This window comes from Chionomys nivalis, chromosome 7 (genome assembly GCF_950005125.1).
Source record: "Chionomys nivalis chromosome 7, mChiNiv1.1, whole genome shotgun sequence".
Lineage (NCBI taxonomy): Eukaryota > Metazoa > Chordata > Mammalia > Rodentia > Cricetidae > Chionomys > Chionomys nivalis.
In genome coordinates, this window is record NC_080092.1 from 67,796,520 (window position 1) to 67,810,880 (window position 14,361).

The window sequence follows — 14,361 nt, forward strand, 5'->3', positions numbered from 1 at the left end:
TTAAATTGAACATGCTCAGAGTGCTTGTTCATTTGTAACTTTATTAGTGGCCACTCTTCTGTTAGCTGGAGCTGAAGTCATTTTAATGCATTTACATCCACTTATCTATATAATGAAACCTAATATTGGTCATAATATACAACCTGGTTATATTATCTTAATTTTTACTACTCTAATTTAGAATTAATACTCATCTATGATGTGGGATTCCCCTCTGTATCTGTGAATACCATTGGTTAGTGAATAAAACTACTTTGGCCTACAGCAGGGCAGAATTGAGTAAGGTGGGAATTCCAAACAGATGGAGGAGAAAAAGAAGGCAGAGTCACGGAGATGCCATGCAGCTGCTAAAGGAGAAAAATACCCATGTGCTGGTACCGGTAAACTACGAGCCTCCTGGTAAAATATAAAATAATAGAAATGAGTTAATTTAAGATTTAAGAGCTAGCTAGAAATACGCTTAAGCTATTGGCCAATCAGTATTGTAATTAATATTGATTCTGTGTGATTATTTTTGTATCTGGGCACCCGGGAATGAACAAGCAGCCTCTGATTACACATCTACATGCTAATTTTCTATTATTATTGTTTATTGTTGTTATTGTTTTTGAGACAATGTTTCTCTGTAGCTTTGGAGCCTGTCCTGGAAGCTCTTGTAGACCAGGCTGGTCTTGAACTCACAGAGATCTGCTTGTCTCTGCTGGGATTAAAGGCGTGCGCCACTACTGCCTGGCTTTATTATTGTGTTTTATGTTATATTATAGTATATAAGACATTTAGAAATACAAGTATAATGCATATTTTCCAGAAGTAATCTGTAATCAATTTCCTTATCTATTTCTGTATGTATTCATATTGAATTTATAATAGTATTTAACATATTTAGAAATACAAGTATAATGACTTTTTTAAAAACAAAACAGGTCTGTAATCATACATTGCACTGTAGATGTATATAGTTTTGACATTTTAACTCTATGATTTCATGACCTATATCATATATTCAACATTCTTGTGGTTTTTTTTTGTTTGTTTGTTTGTTTGTTTTTGTTTTTTGAGACAAAATTTCTCTGGGTAGCTTTGGAGTGAGTCCTGGAACTCACTCTGTAGATCAGGCTGGCCCCGAACTCACAGAGCTCTGCCTGCCTCTGTCTTCTGAGTTTTTTTCTTTTTTTTTTTTTTTTTGGATTTTCGAGACAGGGTTTCTCTGTAGCTTTTGGTTCCTGTCTTGGAACTAGCTCTTGTAGACCAGGCTGGCCTCGAACTCCCAGAGATCCGCCTGTCTCTGTCTCCCGAGTGCTGGGATTAAAGGCGTGCGCCACCACCGCCCGGCTCTTCTGAGTCTTGAATTGAAGGCGTGCACCACTACCACTCGACCGTGAACATTCTTTTAAACATAACTGCTCTATTGATATACTGTGATTTTTGCTCAGTTTTGTTTTGGGGTGACAGGCTTTCATTGTGTAGCCATTGCTCAGTTTCTTATTGATAATCTGTATAGTTATAAATTATAAAAGCAAAAGCATTTTGGGAGATGTCTTTTTGAAAAGGGCAGAGCAAAGTCAGCCCCTAAGTGCTGCCTCAATTTTTTTTTTTTTTTTTTTTTTTTTTTGGTTTTAAGATATAGCCCTGACTGGCTTCATTTCGGATTCTCAATCTTCTCCCGCAAGCTTCAGACTTCCTAACTCAGATTCTGATAAATGATCTTAACTTGACCAACTACCAATATCTTTTTTGCCCACGTTAACCACAATCTGACTGTCTTTAGGATCAAAGACCCCTAACTAGTTGCAGATTTCTCTAATGTTTTATTATTACAGATTGAAAACTAATTTCTTAAACATTTTGGGTTGGTAGGCAATATATCACACCCTATTTTTAATGCATATTATGTAGTGTTGTGTTGTCATCTATCTGATATACTTGAGGGCAAGGATTTCTCCATGTTGTTGAGAATTCCAAGTGCCATATTATTTCCCACAATCAATTTTTTTTACTGATTTTTGAGTTTAAATATGTAGCCCTAGTTGACTTGGAACTCACTATGTAGACCAGGATAGCCTCAAACTCCTAGAGATCTGTCTGTTTCTGTCTAGTCATTAAGGGCTCCACACCAGGCCTCCACAAAATTTTTGAGGTAAAATTTACACAACAAAATTAATAATTTTAAAGTGTAAACGGAACGTGGCACACCTTTGTACTATCCCAGCACCAAGGAAGTGTAGGAGGGTTCAAGGCCAGCATCTGCTGCAAAGCAAGTTCCAGGTCAGTGCGAGCCACATGAACCCCTCCCTACGTGAGAACAAAACCAAACATGTTAATACAGACAGTTGCACAACTGTCAACCTGCATCTGTTTCCAAGACAATAGTGATTTGAAGTGAACGCATTTTCAACCTCTGCTTTTCTTAAATTGTGTGTTGATTACTTTCGGTCATGTTCATATGTGTGCATGTGATTTCTGGTTTCTGAGGTGGAGCTGGAGTTGCAGGCTATGAGTGCAAAGGTAGAATCAGAAGCTCTGCTTCTCCCCTAGAGCAGCAAGTGCTCTTACCTCTCGGCCATCTGTCTAGCGCCTGCCAATCTTGTCTATGGTTCATTTCTTTCTAGATTATTCTCTAGATTGTAGTTTATAAATAACTATGTAAGGAAGTCACGAGAAAAATTAAGATTTAAGCATTTGACCTCCTGTTGTCTCACACACCCTCAATTTCTTCAACCTAACTTGTCTCTTCGGGCAGGAAACTAGAGGCGTTAGCCTAGGAAGGATGAATACAGGCTTTTTTTTTTTTTTTTTTTTTTTGGTTTTTCGAGACAGGGTTTCTCTGTGGTTTTGGAGCCTGTCCTGGAACTAGCTCTTGTAGACCAGGCTGGTCTCGAACTCACAGAGATCCGCCTGCCTCTGCCTCCCAAGTGCTGGGATTAAAGGCGTGCGCCACCACCGCCTGGCTAATACAGTTTTTTTTTACGTTAGTCCCCAGTAGCAGAAAGAAGAGAGCAGTGGGTGGGATGTAGGTCTAATTGTCTCCCTAAAATGAGAAGCCGACTTGGTAGAGCGCCTGCAATCCTGACACTCCGGAAGCTTCGAGACTATACCATATATCCAGTCCAACAAGAACTAGAGACCTTGTGTCGAAATAAGCCAAAAGAAACTGCTTGGTGCCGGGCGGTGATGGCGCACGCCTTTAATCCCAGCACTCGGGAGGCAGAGGCAGGCGGATCCCTATGAGTTCGAGACCAGCCTGGTCTACAAGAGCTAGTTCCAGGACAGGCTCCAAAACCACAGAGAAACCCTGTCTCGAAAAACCAAAAAAAAAAAAAAAAAAAAAAAAAGAAAAGAAAAGAAAAAGAAAAAAGAAACTGCTTGGTCGCAATTGGAGCTTTCGAACTGTATTTCCTATGGTAGAGGAAACTAAGTCTAAAAAACAAAACAAAACAAAAATGCTTAAAGTTTGCGCCTCCCAGAGGCGGAAAACAAACACCCTAACCACGAGTCCAGGGGTTCCTAAAGTGAGCCGCAGACCACAGAGATCAGCACAGAGGCTGCGGAGAGCGCAAACATCTCCCAGTTCCTACTACTTGGAGGCGTGGCTTCCAACTGAGGCCCTCCCGCTCATTAAGCGGCTGCGGCCTTTCGGGCGGTAAAACCTGAGAGCCGGGTGCGGACGCCAGGCCCGCCGCACCGCCTCCCCAAGCTTGCGAGCTGCACGCACCGCGGGAGCCCGGGCCCCGCCTCTCACCCCCGCCTCGCCGAGTGAGCGTGCGCACCACGCTCTCCCGGCTGCCGCGCCTCTAGCTGCCCTGGTTACCGTTGGTGTTTGCGAATTCCCTGCAGCGCCGGTTTTGCCGCGGACCCAGCCCCGCGGCCGTTCCACACGCGCGCGCCGGCGTCACGTGGGCCGAGGCTCCCACGCGGACGCCGGCCGGCGGCTGAGGCGGCTGGAAGGCGCTGCGGCTACCGCTAGCCCACCGTCTCCGCCCCAGGGCTGGCGCGGATAAAAATGGCGAAATGGGGGTTAGCCGGCGGGGAACCTGACGGGATGGGGCACGGAGGTGGCACTGATGTGGAAGCCTGCTGAGGTGGGCGCAGTAGAGCTGGCGACCTCGGGCCGGCGGCTGACAGCGCAGACCACGGAGTCCGGGGGTCGCCGAGGGCCCCGCCGAGCGCCGGAGGCAATGGACGAGCAGAGTGTGGAGGTGAGGGGCGTTGCGGAGCGTGGCGGCTGGGCTCCTCGCCATCGGGGAGCCTTTTCTATCCGGGGCGCCATGCTCTCGCCGCCTTCCCTGTGGGAGGCAGCCTGGCCCTCGGCTTTCTGCTGCCCTCAGGCTGCCAGGTGCTGAAGCTGTTCCGCAGTCAGGTGCTGAGAGTTTGCAGCGCTGCCTTGGCCCGTCTGCTCGTCCCTGCTCGCAGGTTGAGCCTTTCCAGAGCAAAATTGCAAATTCATCGGAAGGACTTGCCCTGCTTTCGCGCCACGACTTGCTCGGAATGATTATTTTCACCCTCAGCGGTACATTTTGTAGGATACGCACACACCTCTCGTACACTACAGTCCTAAAGACTAGTTTCCAGCATTGGTTCTTGTAGAATGACTTCATGGTTGGGATATTTTCATGAGAGCTAGAAGCATCAAAAAGATTGCTTTTTGGAGGGGGATACAACTATGCTATGTAGTGATAATTAAAATTTGAACCTTTCAGACACTAAAGTACTATGTAATTTTGGCTTTTAAAAAGTAAGGAGGCAAAAAATAAATAAATAAAAAACAAACAAACAAACAAAAAAGTAAGGAGGCCGAGCATTGGTGGCGCATACCTTTAATCCCAACTTTCGGAAGGTAGAGGCAGCCGCAAGTCTGTGAGTTCAAGGCCTTAGTTCAGGACAGCCAAGGACAACTAAGGCTACACAGAGAAACCCCGTCTGGGGTGTGTGTGTGTGTGATGAGTAAGAGGTAACTTACTGAGTGAGCACTGCACTTGAGATTAACCCAATTCACCCAGTGGTTTTCTCAGAGCCATTTAGAGTTCCCATCTCTCAGGTTCCGGCTTGCAGTAATGATTAGTATCATTAATTGCTTTTGTGAAAGCCGTAGAAAGGTTTTGTAAACTTTTCTTGGTTTTTAGGAGAGTTTAATTCTTCTGGGATGGAGTAAAAACAAACGTCATTCTGCAAAAATAAACTTGAGATATACAACAACAGTATTTTTAGTTTTGTTTTTTAATTTTAACTTGTCAGTTACTTTCAGGATATATTCCTCTGAAACTTGCAAAGAAGAATGGTATTGTGGGTTTTTTTTTTCTTTCTGTTTACAGCCTTTTAAAAACTTTCCTGTTTACAATTTTTTTTTTATTGGTAACTAGATGTCAGAAGTCAGAAGTGACACTAAAATTTTTAGTAGATGCAGATTCCCGGGCTCACATAATCAGTTGATTACATCAGGACAGAAAATCGGATTCTGAATTAGTTTCTCTTTGGGCCAGAAAATTTTTCCAATAACTAACCTAAATATCTTTCCAAATATGTTTTTCTTTATTTTGAGTGAGCCTAGACAGGCATTCCTTGATGTGCTCATGTGGCGGTCAGGACAGCTGTCAGTTCTCCTACCATGTGGGCTCCTTGGGCTTGATGGTGCAGCCTTCGCTGCTGAGCCACTTTGCCAGCTCCAGTTATCTTTGTGAAAATTTCCTGTTTGGGTGTGGTGGTGCATTCCTTTAATCCCTGCCCTTGGGAGGCAGAGGCAAGCAGATCTCTGATTTCTAGGCCAAGATGGAAGATGGTGAGTACAGGGAGTTTTCAGGCCATCCGGACAGAGCTCTGTAGTAGACTATTGTCTCTTAAAAACAAATCCCCGTTCGTAATTACGAAAGCCACTCATCTCTTTTGTGAAGTTGCAGAACTAGTACTCATTGTGTATTTAGTCATGCAACCTTCCTTTGCTTCTTACTGCCACACACAGTTTCTGTACTACCGTGTATTTCTACATGCTATCTGTGTAACTGCCATGGTTTACTTAACGTACCCCAGGGAAGATATTTCTACATAAAATTTATATTTGCATTTCATGTTTTCCTATTGCGTGTGTGTGTACGTGTGTGCGTGCGCACATGTGTGTTCATCAAGGTGCAGGTGTGTGTGTGTGTTTATGATACACGTATGGAGGTCAGAGGAGACCCACTGGTGATTATATTCCACCTTTTGTTTGAGACAGGGTCTCATTGGAACTTCACCAGTTAGCCAGGCTAGCTGGCAGTGAGCTTCTGGGGATCTGCCTGTCTCTGTCTCCTGTCTTGCCATAGCTGGGATGGCATACACCTACCACCATCCTGGATTCTTCCTGGATTCTGGGAACGCTAGATTCTTTTGTTTCCAAGGCAGGCTCTTCACTAACTGAGCCACTTTCTTAGTCCATATATTTTCTTAGGATCATGATCAAGCTTATGCTTGTTTTCCAGATATTCTGATTGGCCAAAGTTCTGATGGGGAGTATAGTAAGAGCTGAGAGGCACTATCAGCCCCAAGTGTAAATGCTGGGTGAATTGGTTTCTTTCTCTCTCTTTTCCTTTTTCTTTTTCTTGAGTCAGGGTCTCACTGAGTAGCTCAGGGATTCCTGGAACTCACTATGTAGTCTCAGACTGGCAGAGATCCTACTGCCACTGCCCCCTGAATGATGGGATTAAAGTTGTGCACCACTATGCCTGACCTTGATTGAAGTCTTTTTATCTTGCTCTTTGCGCTTGATTTGGTGTAATCTGAGAGCCTTACTGTATCTTTTGTTTCCAGAGCATTGCTGAGGTTTTCCGATGTTTCATTTGCATGGAGAAATTGCGGGATGCTCGGCTGTGTCCTCATTGCTCCAAACTTTGTTGTTTCAGCTGTATTAGGGTAAGTTGTATTTCTTTTTATGTGCATTCAGTTTTGTTTTTGTTAACTGTTTTGTTTTGAGATCATACAGTTTGTTTTGAGGTCTTACAGTGCAGCTCTGGCTGGCCTGGAATTTACTCTGTAGACCAGGCTGCCTTCAAATTCACAGAGGTCCACCTGCCTCTTTTTCCTGAATGCTGTACTGTAAGTATTAACCATGACCCTTTTTCTCTTTTCTTTTCTTTTCTTTTCTATTCTTTTCTTTTCTTTTCTTTTCTTGTCTTTTCTTGTCTTTTCTTGTCTTTTCTTGTCTGTCTTCCTTCCTTCCTTCCTTCCTTCCTTCCTTCCTTCCTTCCTTCCTTCCTTCCTTCCTTCCTTCCTTCCTTCCTTTCTTTCTTTTTTCTTTCTTTTTGGTTTTTTGAGACAGGGTTTTGGAGCCTGTCCTGGAACTAGCTCTTGTAGACCAGGCTGGCCTCGAACTCACAGAAATCCACCTGCCTCTGCCTCCCGAGTGCTGGGATTAAAGGCGTGCGCCACCACTGCCCGGCTTCCCTTTCTCTTACCATATTTTGCATCCCTTTAAAATGTTTCTTTAATAAATGTTTCTCAACAGAGCATCATTTTAAAATGTATATTGTGTGTGTTGCTTGCATATATGTCTGTACATTATGTGTGTACTGTGCTCCTGGAATCCAGAAGAGCACATCAGATCTCCAGCGAGCAGAATTACCGACAGTTATTAGCTGCCATGTTGGTGGTGGGGATTGAACCTGGGTCCTCTGGAAAGGCAGCTAGTATTCTCAGCCATGACAAGATGACTTAGTACTTAGTAAGTCAACTACTTGTTTCTAAGCCTGGCGATCCAGGGTTAGTTTTACAGTGTAAGAAGAGGACCAGCTAGTTCAGGGTGTCCGGACCTTCATAAGCACACAAAGGAAAAGAAAAAGAGAAAAATGTCCCTTTGTCAAGAGTAATCTCTATAGCACCCAAATGATTTTCTTCTAGTCACAGGACTAGCAGATATTGGAGCTGAATTGAATCTTTTTAAGATTAACTTAATCTAATTAAGTCTGTTTTAGAGTTCAACATATGAAACTGATTGTCACATTGGTAAAGGGGGAAACTTTATCTTTCTTAGCATTGTTTTCTTAGCTGTAGGGTTTAGGTGAATAATCTGCCCAATGGCTAGTTGGGAAATAAGTGAAAAGATAATTGAGAAGTTAGAAAATATTACCCTCTTGTAGTAGTTTATCACCCAGTGTACATGGTCTTTTCAGTTATGAAATTGCAACTATAGAGATGGATCGGTCTCCATCACTGTAGTGAAAGCTTGGTAGCGTCTATCTAGACTGAGTTTCTTTGAAAGTGCTTGTGACCTCTGGGGATTGTGTTGAACCTGGCCGATTCTTGGTTACCTTTTCCTCTTCCTTCTTTCTAAATGCATTTACTTACTGTGAGATATTGGATTTACTTTTGCAGCTCTAGCTATCATCTATTTATGGGTCCTGGATCTAGTCCTTTAGCGTTGGTTTTATTTATCTTTGTGTGGGGTGCTGTTAAACATGGTGACCAGCAAGGACTTTACCACAAAGCAATGGTTTTAGCATAGCATTGACTTTTAAGATGTCTTACTTCATTTCGTTCCAGAATCTTGAACTTACTTAGGATAAATTTTTTTCTTTTTTTTTGGCGGGGCGGGGAGGGTGGTTTCAAGATAGGGTTTTTCTGTGTAACAGCCCTGACTCTCCTGGAACTCAATTTGTAGACCAGGCTGGCTTCGACCTCCCAGAGATCCGCCAGCCTCTGCCTCTCAGGTGCTAGGATTAAAGGCGTGCGCCACTACTGCCCAGCTATGTTATTTTTTCAAACTGACCCTGATGTCTTTTGTTTTGCCTGTCATTCAGACTTATAACCTTGGACACCAGTGACTTTTTTTTTCCCTCCAAGATAGGGTTTCTTTGTGTGTAGCTCTGGCTGTTCTAGAATTAGCGAACTCACAGAGATCCACTTACTTACCTCTGCCTCCCGGCCATAGTGCTTACTTATGTTTTTAGGACTGATTTACATGCCCATAATGTGTACCTTAGAATTAGTTTGCTTTTTACAAACTAAATTTGGTACTACCTTAAACTTTGTGGTTTGTAATTAGTTATAAAAAAAATCACTGCGGCTTACTTTTGAGAGTGGAGTGATGGCATTATTATAAAGGTTACATCTTCGTGAGTTAGAGCTAGCCCTAGAATCCCTTGCTTTCCTATGGGAGAGTAGCCTCTGTACTATTTTGGGATAAATTCTATCCCTTTGAAAATTGTTCCTGTAATGATAGTGATGAGTAGTAGATTGTCTGTTATTTCTGTATCTCTAAAATAAATTAGGCACTAGAGAGTTAAACTCATTAAATGTAGTTTATAATGATTAGATATATAAAGTAATGATGTTTTTATAATCAAACTTTAATTATTTTGCCTCCTCAGCGCTGGCTGACAGAGCAGAGAGCTCAGTGTCCTCATTGTCGGTGAGTGTTTTGCTGTTTGCATATATGGAAACCGGTAAAAGAGGGTGCCCTGGGATGCATAAAGGCAAACTGTCCTTCCCTCCATCCCTGCAGTTTCCACATTTCTTTTCCTTAGGGATAAAGTTGAATAGAAGATGATGAGTAGATTTAGAAGCAGAAGTGCAGGAACTGTATCCTGACTACATTTTATGTGTTGTGCCCATGTTTTTCTTACATAGTGATTGTGTAGCTTAACATTGTTTTTTTCTTTCCAGACAAGAATTCTCTGTATAACTGCACTGGCTGTCCTGGAACTCACTTTGTTGACCAGGCTGGCCTCAAACTCACAGAGAACCTCCTGCCTCTGCCTCTCTCAAGTGCTGGGATTAAAGGCGTGCGCCACCACCACCTGACCTTCTTAACTTTTTAATTTAAATAAAAAAACGTAAGCCGAGCTTGGTAGCTCAACCTGTGATCCTAGAATTCTGGAGGCAGGAGTTTTGAAATGTATTTGGGGTCAGCTTGAGACCGTATCAACTGGAAAAAATCACTTTGAGAAGAAATGGACAGGCATGCTAAGTTTATATGCTGGTGGTGTATATTCTTACATAGCTTTTCTTTTCTCTCTCTCTCTGTGTCACTCTGGCTGACCTGGAACTAACTTGCTTAGTAGACCAGGCTTGTAGTATGAGCTGCGGGCCTGCTTTTCGTCCTGCCCGGCTCCCGCATGGTTAGCTTTATACCCGAAATAACAACATATGCACTGTATTCTTTTAATCACTGCTTGGCGCATTTCTATTCATTTGTGTAGCACCCCAAGGTGCGCTTACTGGGAAGATTCTAGCCTACGTCCATCCTGAGTCGGAGCTTCTTCGCATCTGCTCTGGAGAGGAGAGCATAGCGTCTGTCTCTCCGAGGAGCTGCCCTGCATCTGAGCTCACTTCCTCTTCCTCCCAGCATTCTGTTCTGTTTACTCCGCCTATCTAAATTCTGCCCTATCAGATGGGCCAAGGCAGTTTCTTTATTAGCCAATGACCTTCCTCCATCACAGGCTGTCCTCGAACTCAGAGATCCACCTTTCTCTGCATCCTGACTGCAGGGAATAAAGGCGTGAACCACCATCACCGGACAATTATATACCTTTTCTTAAACCAGACAAATATAGTACTTACTGTTTGTGATTCTCTTGCTTGTCATTTGTTTACTCTTTGGGATGGGTTCTCATGTACCCCAGGCTGACCTCCACCTGTAAGGGTAAACTTGACCTCTTGGCAACCATGTTCTGTAGTGATAGAATTTACAGGAGTATGCTCCATACGTAGCTTTATTTTTTTCAATTTTTTTTTTTTTAACTGATTTTTATTGAGCTCTACATTTTCTCTGCTCCCCTCCCTGCCTCTCACCTCCCCTTCAACTTTCTCTCATGGTCCCCATGCTCCCAATTTACTCAGGAGATCTTATCTTTTTCCCATGTAGATTAGATCCATGTATGTCTCTCTTAGGGTCCTCGTTGTCTAGGTTCTCTGGGATTGTGATTTGTAGGCTGGTTTTCTTTGCTTTATGTCTAAAAACCACTTATAAATGAGTACATATGATATTTGTCTTTCTGGGTCTGGGTTACCTCATTCAATATGATGTTTTCTATCTCCATCCATTTGCCTGTAAATTGCAAGCTATCATTTTTTTCTGCTGTGTAGTAGTCCATTGTGTAAATGTACCATATTTTTCTTATCCATTCTTCGGTTGAGGAGCATTTAGGTTGTTTCCAGGTTCTGGCTATGACAAACAAAGCTGCTATGAACATAGTTGAGCACATGTCGTTGTAGCATGATTGAGCATCCTTTGGATATATACCTAAAAGTGGTATTACTGGATCTTGAGGAAGGTCGTTTCCTAATTTTCTGAGAAATCACCACACTGACATCCAAAGGGGTTGTACCAGCTTGCATTCCCACCAGCAATGCAGAAGTGTTCCCTTTCCCCCACAACTTCTCCAGCATAAGTTGTCATCAGTGTTTTTGATCTCGGCCATTCTTACAGGTGTAAGATGGAATCTCAGAATTGTTTTGATTTGCATTTCTCTGATGACTAAGGATGTTGAACATTTCCTTAATTGTCTTTCAGCCATTTTAGATTCCTCTGTTGAGAGTTCTCTGTTTAGGTCTGTACTCCTTTTTTCTATTGGATTATTTGTTCTTTTGATGACCAATTTCTTGAGTTCTTTGTATATTTTAGAGATCAGACCTCTGTCTGATGTGGGGTTGGTGAAGATCTTTTCCCATTCTATAGGCTGTCGTTTTGTCTTGTTGACCATGCCCTTTGCTTTACAGAAGCTTTTCAGTTTCAGAGGTCCCATTTATTAATTGTTTCTCTCAGTGTCTGTGCTGCTGGGGGTTATATTTAGGAAGTGGTCTTCTGTGCGAATGCGTTCAAGTGTACTTCCCACTTTCTCTTCTATGAGGTTCAGTATGGCTGGCTTTATGTTGATGTCTTTGATTCATTTGAACAGGAGTTTTGTGCATGATGATAGATATGGATCTATTTTCATTTTTCTACATGTTGATATCTAGTTATGCCAGCACCATTTGTTGAATATGCTTTCTTTTTTCCATTTGATAGTTTTTACTTCTTTGTCAAAAATCAGGTATTCGAGCCGGGCGGTGGTGGCGCACGCCTTTAATCCCAGCACTCGGGAGGCAGAGGCAGGCGGATCTCTGTGAGTTCGAGACCAGCCTGGTCTACAAGAGCTAGTACCAGGACAGGAACCAAAAAGCTACAGAGAAACCCTGTCTCGAAAATCCTAAAAAAAACAAAAAAATCAGGTATTCGAACATACCTAGGTTATAATCGAGTTTTCCCCCTCCTAAAATCAGTGGGAATATGTCACTGATGGTGTGTGTGTAAGTCATTTAAATGTGTTTGATAACTCTTTATAAGATGATGTTCATATTGAGAGACATTTAGCGCATTTCTGTTTCTAATTATTTAGGCAACAGTGCCATATTAGTTTATGCAAGAGCACTGTAAACTAGAATTTGCTGTAGTGATTGTACTCTACTACATACATCCCAGTGTGGCCACCAGCCACATGTGCCGATGGAGCACTTCAGTTGTGTCTAATGGGATTCGGGACATTTTATTTTTTTATTGAGACAATCTTGCTATGTAGCCGAGGTTAGCTTTGAACTCTTCCTCTTGCCTCAGTGTTGTCATATTAGGCATTTTTTTTTTGACCATTTTTTTTTATTCTTTTTTAATTAAAATTTCCAACTGCTCCCCGTTTCCCATTTCCCTCCCCTCCTCCCACACATTGCCCCCTCCCCCCACTCCCCTCCCCCATCCCCACTCCTCTTCTCCTCCCCCCAGTCCATTCCCCCTCCCTCTCGATACTGAAGAGCAGTCCAAATTCCCTGCCCTACAGGAAGACCAAGGTCCTCCCACTTCCATCCAGGCCCAGGAAGGTGAGCATCAAAACAGGCTAAGCTCCCACAAAGCCAGTTCATGTATTAGGATCAAAACCTAGTGCCATTGTCCTTGGCTTCTCATCAGCCTTCATTGTCCGCCATGTTCAGAGAGTCCAGTTTCAACCCATGCTTATTCAGTCCCAGTCCAGCTGGCCTTGAAGAGCTCCCAATAGATCAGTTCCACTGTCACAGTGGGTGGGTGCACGCCTCGTGGTCCTGATTTCCTTGGTCATGTTCTCCCTCCTTCTGCTCCTCATTTGGACCTTAAGAGCTCAGACCATTGCTCCAATTTGGGTCTCTGTCTCTATCTCGATCCATCGCCAGTTGAAAGTTCCTGTGCCATTCTCCTTGGCCTCTCGTCAGCTCTCATTGTCCGCCACATTCCGAGAGTCCGGTTTTATCCCATGTTTTTTCAGTAGCAGTCCAGCTGACCTTGGTGAGCTCCCAATAGATCGGCCCCACTGTCTCAGTGGTTGGGTGCACCCCTCATGGTCCTGACTTCCTTGTTCATGTTCTCTCTCCTTCTGCTCCTCATTATAACCTTGGGAGCTCAGTCCGGTGCTCCAGTGTGGGTCTCTGGCTCTATCTCCATCCATCGCTAGATGAAGGTTCTATGGCGATATGCAAGATATTCATCAGTATGATTATAGGATAGGTTCATTTCAGGTTCCCTATCCTCAGGTGCCCCAATGAACTAACTGGGGACATTGCCCTGGGCATCTGGTAGCCATTCCAAGTTCAAGTCTCTTGCCACCCCTTAGGTGGCTCCCTTACCTAAGGTATGAGTTTCCCTGCTCCCCTATCCAACCTTCCTTTATCCCCAATAGGCATTTTTTTTTTTGTTTATATTTTGGTTTGGTGTTTGAGAGAAGGTTTCTTGTATAACAGCCTTGGCTGTCCTGGAACTCGCTCTGTAGACAGGGATATGCTTGCCTCTGCTCTCCAAGTGCTGGGATTAAAGGTGTATACCACCAGTAACTGGCCCACCTTTTTTTTTTTTTTTCCTTTTTTTTTTTTTAATGAAATAGCCACATTTGACCAGTTATTGCCATTAATTTCTTGTTGTTTTGGTGATCTATGTCTTGAATTCAGGAAGTAACTCATACTAATAGCATTTATATGCTGCTCCTCAACTGTATTCCAGGCCCATGGCTATCATTTTGTATAGTCCAATTTAGCCTAAGTAATTAAAAAGTTATAATTTAAATTATCATTGTTATTGTTTCGTTGTTGCATCTTGTGTGTGTGATGTATGAATATGAGAAAAATGAATTGCAAAGCATACTTTTCATTGCCTCTTTGCTTTTTTGATACAGAACCTCCCTGTGTAGCCCAAGCTACACATTTGTTATATGTATTATTATTATATAACATAATACATATATTAAATATATATTTATATTACTATTTATTGTATTTATATTAAATAATAACTTATTATTTCACCCAAATGGGTCTTAAACTCCAGTTCTATACCCTTAGTGTTAAGATTACAGATGTGCTTTTCCATACTTGGCTTTTCTTACTGTTTTAATAATATTGTGG

At 42.7% G+C, this 14,361-nt stretch overlaps 1 protein-coding gene across 1 annotated transcript in view; it reads left to right on the forward strand.

Moving 5' to 3' along the window:
* The first annotated feature begins 3,788 nt into the window (after positions 1-3,788).
* The window catches only part of Trim37 (tripartite motif containing 37), a 103,458-nt gene continuing 92,885 nt past the window's right edge, over positions 3,789-14,361 (forward strand). Inside the window, 3 exon segments of the mRNA XM_057775894.1 lie at positions 3,789-4,196; positions 6,778-6,879; positions 9,333-9,373. Coding sequence (XP_057631877.1) covers positions 4,062-4,196; positions 6,778-6,879; positions 9,333-9,373 — 278 coding nt within the window. The 5' untranslated portion in view covers positions 3,789-4,061.